The sequence below is a fragment of the Cornus florida genome, unplaced genomic scaffold (genome assembly GCF_030987335.1).
Source record: "Cornus florida cultivar Cherokee Brave unplaced genomic scaffold, ASM3098733v1 CherokeeBrave_3.0.0_Hap2_Chr05, whole genome shotgun sequence".
In the NCBI taxonomy this organism is placed as follows: Eukaryota; Viridiplantae; Streptophyta; class Magnoliopsida; order Cornales; family Cornaceae; genus Cornus; species Cornus florida.
This window is the reverse complement of record NW_026775575.1, coordinates 102,450,104-102,463,134: the sequence shown is the minus strand read 5'-3', so window position 1 is coordinate 102,463,134 and position 13,031 is coordinate 102,450,104. Positions and strand designations below refer to the sequence as shown.

General features: G+C 32.4%; 1 protein-coding gene across 1 annotated transcript; it reads left to right on the top strand.

The window, feature by feature from the left end:
* The first annotated feature begins 2,400 nt into the window (after window positions 1-2,400).
* LOC132310428 (MATH domain and coiled-coil domain-containing protein At3g58250-like) lies at window positions 2,401-5,219 on the top strand. Its single transcript, XM_059808600.1, has 7 exons — window positions 2,401-2,798; window positions 2,960-3,061; window positions 3,604-3,745; window positions 3,857-4,026; window positions 4,111-4,393; window positions 4,488-4,645; window positions 4,859-5,219. The coding sequence occupies exons 2-7, from the start codon at window positions 3,013-3,015 to the stop codon at window positions 5,014-5,016; spliced, it is 960 nt and encodes a 319-aa protein (XP_059664583.1). The 5' UTR covers window positions 2,401-2,798; window positions 2,960-3,012; the 3' UTR covers window positions 5,017-5,219.
* Window positions 5,220-13,031: the final 7,812 nt, after the last annotated feature.

Here is a 13,031-nt window from a genome sequence, read left to right as displayed (position 1 = left end):
GGTTTTACCTTCAAATATTAATCTCATTTTTGGTTTATTTATTTACTTATATATATATATAGTGTAAGCTGAAGCTAGCTTAGGTTTAGAGGAAATTGTCTCTCTACCCGAATGGTGATAAGGAAAGAAATGGGAAAGGACACATCTCTCTCTGTACTTGGTAATTGCAGAGACAAATGGTTTGGCTGTTGATTGGGAGGTTTAATGTGAACTTCAAACTGTTTGTGTTTGATCAGATTGGAGGCAAGTACATGACCATCCAAGGTACATGTATAGTTTGTTTTTGTAAATACTAATTCTTAATTTTGCCCTTCTTTGCATGCAAACTTGATGTTATTGTATTCCAATGTTTCAGATGCGAATGGAAAGAGGTAAGATGCTTTCATAGGCTCAAGCGTTTTCGCCCAATAACTACCTTTAAGCGTTTTCAGTGATGGTGCAGAGGTTTTTGTTATAAATTATAGTATTGGCGGAGAGGAACATGATCATGATGGGTATTGTGGAACTTGGTAGATACTATATACCAAGTCCCAAGTTCGCATTTTCACCCGAATTTTTTGGAGGGTATTTTGGTAATTTTTGCACTTGTTATGCTACCCTAGTGCGAGCCTATTTATTCATTTTGAATTCTCTGCATCCGCTATTATTTTTATCATTATAATGAAAATCCCTGGACGTAGTCTTGATTTTGGAGAAACGAAGTAAAATCTATGTGTGTGTGTGTTTGATTTATTTTTTGTATTTTCTGTTTAATTTCGCAACAAAACATGTATCCTTATTCTTGGACAGTTGATAAATTTTCTTTCTTCAATGACGAAGTTGTTTGCTCTAAAGCGGTCTTTTTTTTTTTTTTTTTGCATTATTCAAGTCAGGAGTGCGGTTAAATTATTTGTGCAGAATACATTTTGCGCACAAGGGACTAATGCCATGGAATCGTGATTTTGTTATCTCTCTGTCCGTGGGAAAATTTGAGGAAAAGAATAAGGTAAATAGAGTTATTAATTTTCAGTTTTGATTGATAGATTCTTAGGATTACTGTCTACGTCCAGGTAGATAGAGTTACTAATTTTCAGTTTTGATAAATAGATTTTTAGGATATCTGTCAACGTCAGTATGGCCGCTAAGTATGTAAATTGTGCAAAATACATTTTGCGCACAAGGGACAAATAGCATGGAATCATGATTTTGTTATCTTGCTGTACGTGGGAAAATTTGAGGAACATAATAAGGTAGATATGGTTAGTAATTTTCGGTTTTGATTGATAGATTCCTATTTACACAGCATATATGATTGTCACAATCATTACCTTTCCTTCTCATATCAAACAAGTCGAGGCCCTCTCGCTTGTATAATTTTGATCTCTCACACTCTCTCTCTCTCTCTCTACCATGTATAGGTTCCAGCTAGAGGGTTTAATCCCAATCTTTTACTAATTTAAATCTTTTCATCACATTAAATCAATCCATTTCTTTTTCAATATCCACTTTTGAAATAAATTAACGAGGATTCTTAATTTTCTAAATCAGTTAAAATAAAATCTCATATTTAGTTTATCATAATGATGCTAATTTTTATTTAATAATAAAAAATTTAGTTGCTCATTAATGTAAACCACTTAATAAAATTGAACATAAAAACTCACGTAAAAGAATTTATTATATATATAGAGAGACAAAAGCATTTACTTTTTATATATAGAATTTATTTTAATAACGACTTAAAATTTATAGATAAATAATTATTTGCGTTAAATGATCTTTAAAAATCATCAAAATTCACTAAAAAATCATATGAGTAGATTCACACCTGTAGTGAATTGCCTAACCGAATAATTTTTAATTGGTCTATTTATACTAAATACAACTAAGTAAAAAGTTTCATTGTTATATAATTGACTAATTAAAAAAGTAGGTCAAACAATTCGGTGCAACTATTCGATGCAACAATCATTTTTTATGGCTTATTAAAGACATTTTGGGATTTTTATTGAAAAAAAAAGTGATCAAAATTGATAATAAAGGAAAATTTTGATCAAAAAGGTTGATAATAAGGATTTAAATATACTTAATTTTTAATAAGGTGTTTCTTGCACATTTTTTTTTATATAAAGAGAGTTTTTTTTTCACTTAGCCCAATTTAATACTTCTTCTGTTCTTCTATTTCAAAATAAGTGCCTTCGTTTTTATTTCTATGGGGCTAATTCCATAAAACTTCCTCTATTTTCAAAATTTGATCTTAAACTTTCAATTTATTTCAGAAAATTCTCAATACTTTAAAAAGGTATCAAATTGCCTTCAAATTGCCTTCAAATTCTTGTCCACGGTTAATTGAGTTGTGAAATGTCAAATTTGACAATATGATTTAGGGAGTAAAATTTAATATTTTCGAATTCATAAATTTCTAATTCGACAATATTTTCCACGTAGTTCTCTGCAAATAAGAGAATTGGGGTTTTGTTTAATCGGAGTTTTGTGGGTTTTCATGGATTTTCCTTCTTAGTGAGACCAACCAAAATTACCAAATCTTTTTTTTTTTTTTGTTTCCTAAGCTTAGAACCCGACTTGCGTAGTTTTAATCGGAGTTCTTGGTTTTCATGGATGCGTGATGGTAGGGTTCCGCTGCGGACGGCTGAGATACTACGGTGGAAATTCATTGAATTAATCTCTCTCCCCCACGCACCCGCACTCTCCATACGTATTCTGCAACTTCTCAATCCCAGCAATAGAGGTGGTTATGGGAAAGGGAGTTGCCCAATCGGGAGAGGTAGCCTTTGACGAATCGGAGGAGTAGAGAAGAGGTAATGAGAGATTGTGAAGTTTCTGTATAAGTTGGATGTCTTTTCTTATATGTTTCCTTTTTAGTGTAGAATTTCTACAATTTATTACCTTTTCCTTCTTCTTAACTAGTTGTGTGATAATTCGCAAAAAAAGGATAATGCTATTCTCCTCTTTTATTTAGGATATATCGCGACTCTTGCCAAAAACCTAAACTTGAGTGTCCAACAACTGATCATGGAAGAGAGATCATACCATCCCATCGATAGTCACAATCTCACCTTTGGTATGTGTCTCTTTTCATCTATTTTATGTCTTTTTTGTTTTACCTGTGTACTATATATATATATATTAAGTGTGTGTTTATATATGGGTTTTTTGGATGTTGTGTTTGGTAGTATGAAATTGGTGCCATAAAATTATATTGGTAGCCGAAGTTCCGGTGGAGTGTCGTGGTTAGGGAGAGAAGTTCAGGAAATTGAGTGTTTGTTTATATATATAGACTTGTAAAATACGTATCTTTTGGTAATAACCTAGTATATGTACTTATATAACTCAAGTACTCAACTCAACTTGGAATAAGTATTATCCTGTTTTGTCATGGTGGTCTACATAATTCGAATTTCTGTACTGTCATGGCAAAATACGACTGCTATATTGAAATTTATTGACTGCCATTTTGCCGTATAATATTGGTATTTTCCTGGGTTTTTTTTGGGGGCTGGGGGTTTCCACTAGATGAGGTTCTATAAAAGAAACTGTTGGATATGAGGCCGAGCAAATTAATAGTTTCTTCTTCTTATATATTATTATTGTTTTTTTCTGTAGAAGTATCAAGATCAACAAGAGATATACCACCAGCTCATTACACATTTAAAATCGAGTCATTCTCACAACTCTTGCAGATACTAATAGAAACTGGAGTAGAGAACTATGAATCAAACACTTTTGAAGCTAGCGGCTACAAATGGTTGAGTTTGCATTCTAGTATTTTCAAATTTTCCTTTAGTATTCTATATGTATATGTGTGTGTGTGTGTGTGTGTGTGTATAAACTGATGCTTAGGTCTTTTGTTTTCAAGGAAATTGTCTCTCTACCCATCTGGTGATAAAGAAAGAAATGGGAAAGGACACATCTCTCTGTACTTGGTAATTGCAGAAACAAATGCTTTGCCTATTGGTTGGGAGGTTAATGTGAACTTCAAATTGTTTGTGTTAGATCAGATTCAAGACAAGTACATGACCATCCAAGGTATATAATTTGTTTTTGAAAATACAACTAATTTCTTAATTTTGCCGTTCTCTGTATGCAAACTTGATGTTCTTCTATTCCTAGATGTCAATGGAAAGGTAAGACGCTTTAATAGGATGAAGACGGAGTGGGGTTTTGCGCAATTACTACCTTTAAGTGTTTTCAACGATGCTGCTAATGGATACCTGATCCGTGACACATGCATTTTTGGAGCAGAGGTTTTTGTTATAAAATATACTGGCAGAGGGGAACATTTATCCCTAAGGAATGTGTGTGAGGGTACTTTTTCTTGGACAGTTGATAAATTTTCTTCTCTCAATGATGAAGTTCAGACCTCAAAAGCATTCACTTTGGGGAGTCACCAATGGTATGCAGTAATAGAATTACTTGTCTTCTAAATTGCATCAGGTGTTTGAAATATTTCTAACTAATTTATGTTTGGATCTCTGTAATGAATTCAGGAATTTATCCCTCTACCCAAAGGGAGATCATAGGGTAAAAGGAAGCATGTTGTCACTCTTTATTGCCTTACAGGATTTGAAAACTGTCCAAAAAATATTTGTAGAATTCAGGTTTCGCTTAAGGGACCAACTCCATGGAAATCATGTGGAGTCAAAAGGTGAGCTTACATTTCCATCAATTTTGTTCCTCGTGTGCCAGACTTTGTCACAGCTATTAAATAATATTGTCTCTCACTCAAGGTTAAAAGTAATTTCATATGGGAAACATTGGCAAACCACATTCACATGGGATTTCTTTTGTTTGTTTGTTATTTTGACGAGCTTTGCGTACAAGTTTATTTGGTTAACATTATACAATACTACTCTCACAGGAAAAAAATGGTTTACTGCTTCAGTGAGGACTTGGGGTTATCCTTCATTCTTATCACTACAAGATGTAACTGATGACTCGAAGGGCTTCCTTGTGAATGACACTTTGATTATTGAGGCCGACATTATACGCATGTTTGCTGTGGAAAATTTGTCCTAATTATATGGAAGGCTGATTTTGATAGTTAAAGTAATATAGTATCCAACTTTGTGGATGAGGATGATTAAATGCCAATGTCATTTTGGTCCCATTAGCTGTTCAGCTTGCTTTTTGTGAAACAATTTAGATTTTAATTTATATATGACAGTTTAAGCTCTCTTAAGTTTATGAGAACTGCTTCAATTCCTGAGGGACAAGTACAGTTCGATCCTTAATTTTAAGGGCTACTGTTCCTACATTGAATGCGATGGCATTTTGCTAGTTGAGAATGTTTGTAGTTATTGTACTAGTCATCTTCTGTGTTTGTCTAACTATTATGCAGAGGAGAAGAATACATAGAAGTTGCAGATGCACAACCCCTCATGAAAAACGTTGCTATGTAGTGCGTTTATGTTTAGGGAGTTGGAAGGAAAGCAAATAAGAAGGATTGAAAGTTTATATTGTGTTTGCTATAATAGTTTGGTACGAAGGGATGAAATGAAAAGGTTATTTTAATTCTCTTGTTTGGTTGCAAATATAAAATGATGTTGGGATGGAATGATAATCACAATTCTAAATGGTGGTGGTGAAAAAGTGACAATGGCGGTAGTGATGAAAGGTGGCGGTTGCGGCGGTGGCCAAAAATTTCATTCATTGGAATTAATTTTCATTCCAAGAGACATTCCTACTATAAATTTCCATTCCAAGAGATGTCATACCAAATAAGGAATTGGTTGAAATGAAATGCGTATTTCAATCCATTCCATTCATATGCACCAAACTAGGCCCTAGTCCCGAGAGGATTGGGAAATGAAAAAGAGGGAGGGAAAGGGTTCGTTTATTCTTTAAGCCATGGTTTGGCTTAGTTTGTTAATTCATTGAACCACAAGTTTTTTTATCCATCTCAAAAAAAAAGTAATTGGATTTTTTGTTTGATCTATCTATTCGCGCTTGAAATCATTGATGATTCAATTCAAGTTGAAACAGAAATTTATCTATCTGGTGGTGATTATTGTATTTAAGAGAAATGGAGGAAAAGAATAAGTTAGAGTCATTAATTTTTGGTTTTGATCGATAAATTCCTATTTCCACCCTGCATATATGACTCTCACACATTTTTTCTATGTTAAAATATTAATATTAGTGGTGGTCGTTATTTGAAGTTACATGTCATCGGCATAGATATTGATCTATTGAGCACATATTGATAATTTTATTTTTATTTTTTTGGGAGGTAAAGAAATTTATATAGTGCAGCAATATTGATAATATTGGGTACTCATAAAATGACAATTTTGCTCATGTAAAAAGATCACTGGGACATTCTTACGAGTATTTGCATATTCATGTGGAGTTTTGAGATTCCCTAACTTTGGAGCTTAGAAAAACACTTATTTTGGGATGATGTAGCAGTATTATATATGCGGACCGTCCATGGCTCGAAGCAAAGAACTTAAATATCCTGAATTTTGAATAATTTATTTGATTATCATTTGATTTTAATATCTAAGGTAAATTACAGTAAAATTTCATGTGGTTTGCTATATTGAAAGCTAGATGCAAGTTAGTAGGGGTGCAACTTGGGTTGGGCAATCTGAATCCAACCCGAGTCCAGTCCAATTTTTCACGGGTTTAGGCAATTATTTTTATAATTAAGGTTGGGCTTGGGTTGAAATGCTAGCAACCAAGGCCAACCTGAACCCAAATTCTAATATTATTTTCATGGATATTTTTACTTTTAAATACATTATATATAATATTTAAATTATGAATACTTTTTTTTTTTCTTTTCAACTTCTTTTGTTAAATCTTTAACTTATTGTATATTAATATTAAGGAGAATTAATTTTTTAAAAATTTGTTTGCAAATTATTAAAAATCTACAAAAAGTCTTTAAACTTTTTCTTATTTAAGAATAATTTATTTTTTTCCTAATTGATACTCACACACACTTGTCTCTTTTGAGGCATGAACTACTGACCTCCCTTTGGTAAATAAGAGACTGATACCGCTAGACCACTGACCTGTTGATTTATTTAAGAGTAATTTAATCTAAAACTAATTCAAGATCATATTAAATTTTCAGTGTAAGGATTAACCATATGAGTTATCTGAATTAATCCGAAATTTTTACCTAAAATCTAAGCCCGAGTTGCAAGCCCGAATTTAAAAGTAAATGGATGAGTTGGGCTTAGGTTGAATAATTAAGATTGAAGATAGAGTTAGGGTTGGATTTGAGTTTAGCATTTCTTATGATAAGTTGGCTTCAAGTTATATCTCAAACCCATCCAATTTACCCGAGTTGTAGTCCTACAAGTTAGCTCATTTTTTAACAATGACACTTTGTCAGCTTTAGATTCAAACAGTACCTTAAAAAAATATAAAAAATTGAAATTACCTTTTAATATTTTATTAATTTAAATTGTAAAATATCAAAACTCTTTAATGTCAATTTTGCCCTTCCCAGATCCTCATTCCTACCTACAACGTCCTTTCGACTCTCCCTCTCTAACCAACCTTCATCTCTCTCTATGCAATATAGGATACGATTTTTAAAAACACGACCAATCCTCCACTTAATTCTCCTAGTGTTTAAATAATTTGAAAATAAAAGAAAAAAGGAAGCAAAAATTGGGTATACATAAATAATAATAATAATAATAATAATAATAATAATAAAAATGCTGAAGAGCAAAATGACATAGAAAAAGATAGTCCAAGAATCTGTACAGCATACTAGTGCTAGTCGTTTCTCCATCTCATGGATTTTTCCTAAAACATTTCTCCCATAATTTACAGGAAAAATTTACTTTATCAAGAAAACTAATATGTTAGTTTTCTATTATGTTCCAATTTAGAGTTGTAAGTTTTTACTATAACTAATCATTATTCACAGAAAAATTTTTTTATTTGCATGTTGGTTTTCTATTCTATCCCAATTTAAAGTTGTGATTTACGCGATAATTAATCATATTAAAACTGTATCTCAAATAAATGATATCCATTGAAAAGAATAATATTTGCCTTAGGCTGCATAAGAAGGATCCTCCTTCTAATGATAAGGTGACCCGATAAAAAATCAATAAGTGTTAAAGAATTTTTTTTCTTTTTTTTTTTTTAAAAAAATGATGACTACAAAGAATATAAACTGGTCCTACCATCTTTCTCTCTCATGCAACAATATTACTACATTGTTCTGGAGAAAATATATTTATATATATACACACACACCACATATTATAAAAAGTTGGGCTAGCTGGGGAAATGACCTAGGCTTACATTAGCTCTATCACGAATGATGATGTTCCCTCTCAAAATACAAAATTACATGTTATATATAATGTATGAACGACGCATTATACTAAATTAAATAACTTTTTCGATAGAAAAATCTAACAGATCTATTTTTATTATTTTTATTTGGTGATAATCATCTTTAAATAATTAAATTTGGATGAGAAGCTTATAATTAGATACAACAGATAAAGAGAAGAACATGGAATGTTTTGTAATTTAGGAGAGATTGGGATGAGAAAAGAAAAAAAAAAAAAGGGAGATTATTTATCTCAACTCTCATATATGATTGAAACATGCCGATCTAATATATATATATATATATATATATATATATATATGAGGTAAGTACAAAAAACACTCCCCAAGTATATTTTTCATAGCATTTTTACCCCCTATTTAAAAAGGTGTGCAAAAAACACCCCTATTCTTTTCAATTTATGCGAAAATACTCCTCAATTAATATAATATCCATTTTACCATTTTTACTTTTCCAAAAAACACCCCTATTCTGGTGAATAGTGCTTTTTGCACTTGCAGTGTGATGTCCAGCGACTCCGGCCACAAAATCTCATTCCGTGAATAAATCAAAGGTGAAAAACATATTAGTTTCCATGAATATACAAATTAATTGTGCTAATAAGAGCAAATTTGCTCCTGCTGCCAATTATTGGCTGTGGCAGGCCATAAAAAATTGGTCTGGTTTAAATCTCCAATTGAACGTTGGCCAAACAGATAAGTTTTGTTGTCCGGGTCTTGTACACTTAATGTGCTTGATGATTTAAGGATTCCAGCAAGCCCACCAGCCATTATAGAATCACCCAGGCCGACAATGACAGAATTCAACCATCCAGGCTCACCATCAGCAACCATTGCAGTTCGGCTTCCTGAAGTGGTTCTCAGGGTTGAATACTTTCCAGTTGTCGATGTTTTCTTCATTTAATAACCATTCTGTTGTGCATCGTGAATAGATAGCTAAAGTTTTTGGGCTCACACCGGACTGAAGTACACTAGACCGAATTGAAGAGAAGAACGCCGGACCGAAACACACTGGTCTGAAACTAAGGGAAGCTCGTCGAATTGAGACACATCGATCTAAACAGAAGCTCGCCGAAACTGAAACGGGGCTTGAAACTCTATTCTTGGTTTTGGGTCACTGGCACTCTGAGACGTGACCAATTTGTTCGCCGTAGGAGCTCGTCGCCGGATCTCCAGTTTTCCCTTCCCTCTTTGCAATGGCAACTACCAAGATGAAGAAGAAAAAGAAGAAGAAGAAGGGCAAACCCTTTTTAGTCATTTCACAAAATATTATTTTTTTTATATATATTATAAAATGTGTTGATAAGGGTATTTTAGTCCATTTTTTTATAAATAGGACATATTTGCACAAATGTCATAGATTAAAAGTATTTTTTGCACGGGAGGGTGCAATATAAACTGTAAGCATACTATAGGGTGTTTTTTGCACTTGTCCCATGTATATATGTAAATATATATATATCCAAAATAATGTTTGATTTTAGATTCAAAAAGGTAAGGGTCAGTTTTTAGCTTTCTATTACCTGTAGTTGTTATTATTTTTTTCTTTTAAAACATTAACACTTGTTGATATTTTATTGGGGCACCTCATCTCCCGATCTGTGTGTGGCAAAGGAGAGCAGTCGACCCGGGAATATTGAGACCTTTCAAAGCTGTCAAGCAAAGAGCCTTTGGAGTTGATGAAGGAAAGAATCGAAGTGAAATAAGATGAGAGTTATACATTTCTGAAGGACAATAATCTAAGTTAAACACTTAACTATTTCTAAACTCTAAATTAAAATATTGAATAAGGACAATAATCTACAGATGACAGTCATGAGTTCATGATGATTGAACTTGAAACCACGACCAAAAAATAAAAATAAAAGCTAATAAATTAATTAAATAATTAATAATTCATATTTTGCTATTCATTTGCTAAAATAAACCATTAAATTTAAGGAGTATTCATATACCAGAAATTAATTTATTTTATTATTATTTGAAATTAGAAGGGTTTTTTGGTAAGTATAATAGTTTTCTTGACAGAAGTAAAAAAAAAAAACAAAAACAAAAACATGTACCATCACAAAAGTGAAAAATAACTCTCAGAACTATTTCAGGTTACAAATCAACCCCTCATCTATACAAAATGTTACAAAAAAGACCCTCCCGATCACCTACATTTTTCGGAGTATGTCAATCAATTCACACGCCTGTGTATTTTCATGTAATGCCTAAATTATGCTTTTGAATGATTGTTATACCCACGGTAAAAGTGCAAAAAAACCCCTGAACTATCAAGAAAATGAAAAATAACTTCCTGAACTATCTCGAGTGGCAAATTAAACCTTGAACTATACAATTTATTTTTATTATTATTTTAAATTATTATTATTATATATTATTAGTACCACCACTGCTACTGCTATTATTATTAAATCTTATTATTATTATTTTTATTTGAACTATTTTTTTGATAATTTATGAGCTTCCAATAACTATTTGTAGGTATATAGATCCATCAAATAACTAATTTTAAATAATAACTACTACTACTATTATTAGTTATTAGGCAAAAGTCCAAAAAAAAAAAAAAAAAACTATTATTGTTGTTATTATTATTTTTTTTTTATTTTTGATAATTTATGAGCTTGCAAATTTATTTTTTTTATATTTATATGGATCCATCAAACAACTAATCAAGCAATTTTTTTTTGCTATTATTATTACTACTACCACTACTAGTACTATTATTATTAGTTATTATTCTTAGTTAATTTGCAGGGGTTCTAAAAGTGATTCATATATATTGCAACTAAGCAATTATTTTTATTATTATTAGTTGTATTAGTAGTAGTTATTATAAATATAAATATTATTATTATTGATATTGTTGGGGTTCAAATTCGCCGCTGCTTGGTACAACACCGTTTCATGTAAAATGAAGGCAACTAAGTTAGACACCGGTGTGGTGCCGGCCGTAGACCCTCTGACAATCAAGTTAGTGTGGGTTTAGAGAGATAATTAAACTGTAATAGCTGAAATAGAATTTTTTGTATATCTACCTCATTCCATCGTCATTTGTATTTATGGTGTTTTGTCGATTTACGCTGTCGAACCAAATCCCGCTTATTGAAATTCTGCTTATCATTAATAACCACTTCAAATATCGTCGTTAACTAAATGTCGTCATCTTTGTCACAAACCCGTGACCATACAGAAGTTGAAGAGATCTGGCGGCTGGTCAACACTTGGTTACTTCTATTATTAAGTTAAAGTAGGTTTTATTTTACCCTATCAGTTGCCCTCCATTCCCAAGCTTGCTCGTCTGACTTTGGGAATGTAATTTTTTTATTATTATTATTATTATTATTATTTTTGTACCCTTGGACACTCTTTCCTCGGTTAATGTTCCCTTGGGTACTATTCCCGCGGGTATGTTTTTTTGTTTTGTTTTTTTTTTTTTTTTTACCTTTAGGCAATGTTCCATTGGGTACTATTCCCGCGGGTAAGTTTTTTTTTTTGGTACCCTTTGGTACTATTCTCGCGGGTAAGATTTTTTTTTTTTTGTACCTTTGGGCACTATTCCCTTGGGTACTATTCTCGCAGGTAAATTTTTTATTACAAAATACCAAATTAAGGTTCTGTTTTGGAAGGGCATAGGTTCAAACCCATGGTCAATGACTTTTAGTGATGTAAAACTGAATTTTTCTTTTGAAAATCCAATATACTATTTGTAGACTTTATTGGTTTTCGTCAATCCATCCTTTTGGCAAGGGAATAAATTTTACGAGCTTCACTCAGTTCGTCGCTTTAATAAGAGAATTAGTTTTTACAAGCTTCACTCAACTCGTCCCATTAGTAAGGGAATTAGGTTTTACGAGTTTCACTCAGCTTGTCCCTTTAGTAAAGGAATTAATTTTTATGAGCTTCACTCAGCTCGTCCCTTTAATAAGGGAATTAGGTTTTACAAGTTTCACTCAGCTCGCCCTTTTAGTAAGAGAACTGTTTTCACGAGCTTTACTCGCTTAAGCCCTTTAGTAAAGGAGGTTGGTTTTTTATTAGCTTTCTGTAAAACATTAATTACCACATAGATAGGTAACTGAAAACATAATATTTTATTGCATAGAAAATGAAGGTCATCCATCTCATTGGTGATGGTGACTTTATTGGAAAACAAAATAACACGTGAGGGAGCTATCCTCCATTTAAAATGATTAACTAAGATGCCCCCATTCTTTATTTTGAATGACTTGATAAGGCTAATTCCAGCTATGAGACAATTTTTATCACGCTAGCCTTCCGAGCCGAGTTGGATTCTCCCAGGTCTACTTATCCAGAGATCATACTGATTTCCCTAATTGATTGCAGCCCCAGAATGTGCTTATTAGGGTTTGTCCCTTCATTGGCAACGAACTTTTGTAAGTGACCCATTTGAATCAGATTCTCAATCTGATTCTTATGGTCAAAACAATCATCCATAGTGTGCCCATGAATGGAACGCTTTAAAGACGGTGGATGAATTGTCGGATGTTTTTATGACTTACATGGTAGTTACACCTTCGATTATTCACAAAGTTTTGAAAGCACAACTTACAGATCAGCAGTGCATTGACAAAATTGCATAAATAACTTCCGGGGAAGTTCCATTTTACTATGTTGGGACTGATGGAGGTTTGAGGTACAAGGGCCGTTTAGCGGTACCTTCTGCTGATGAGTTG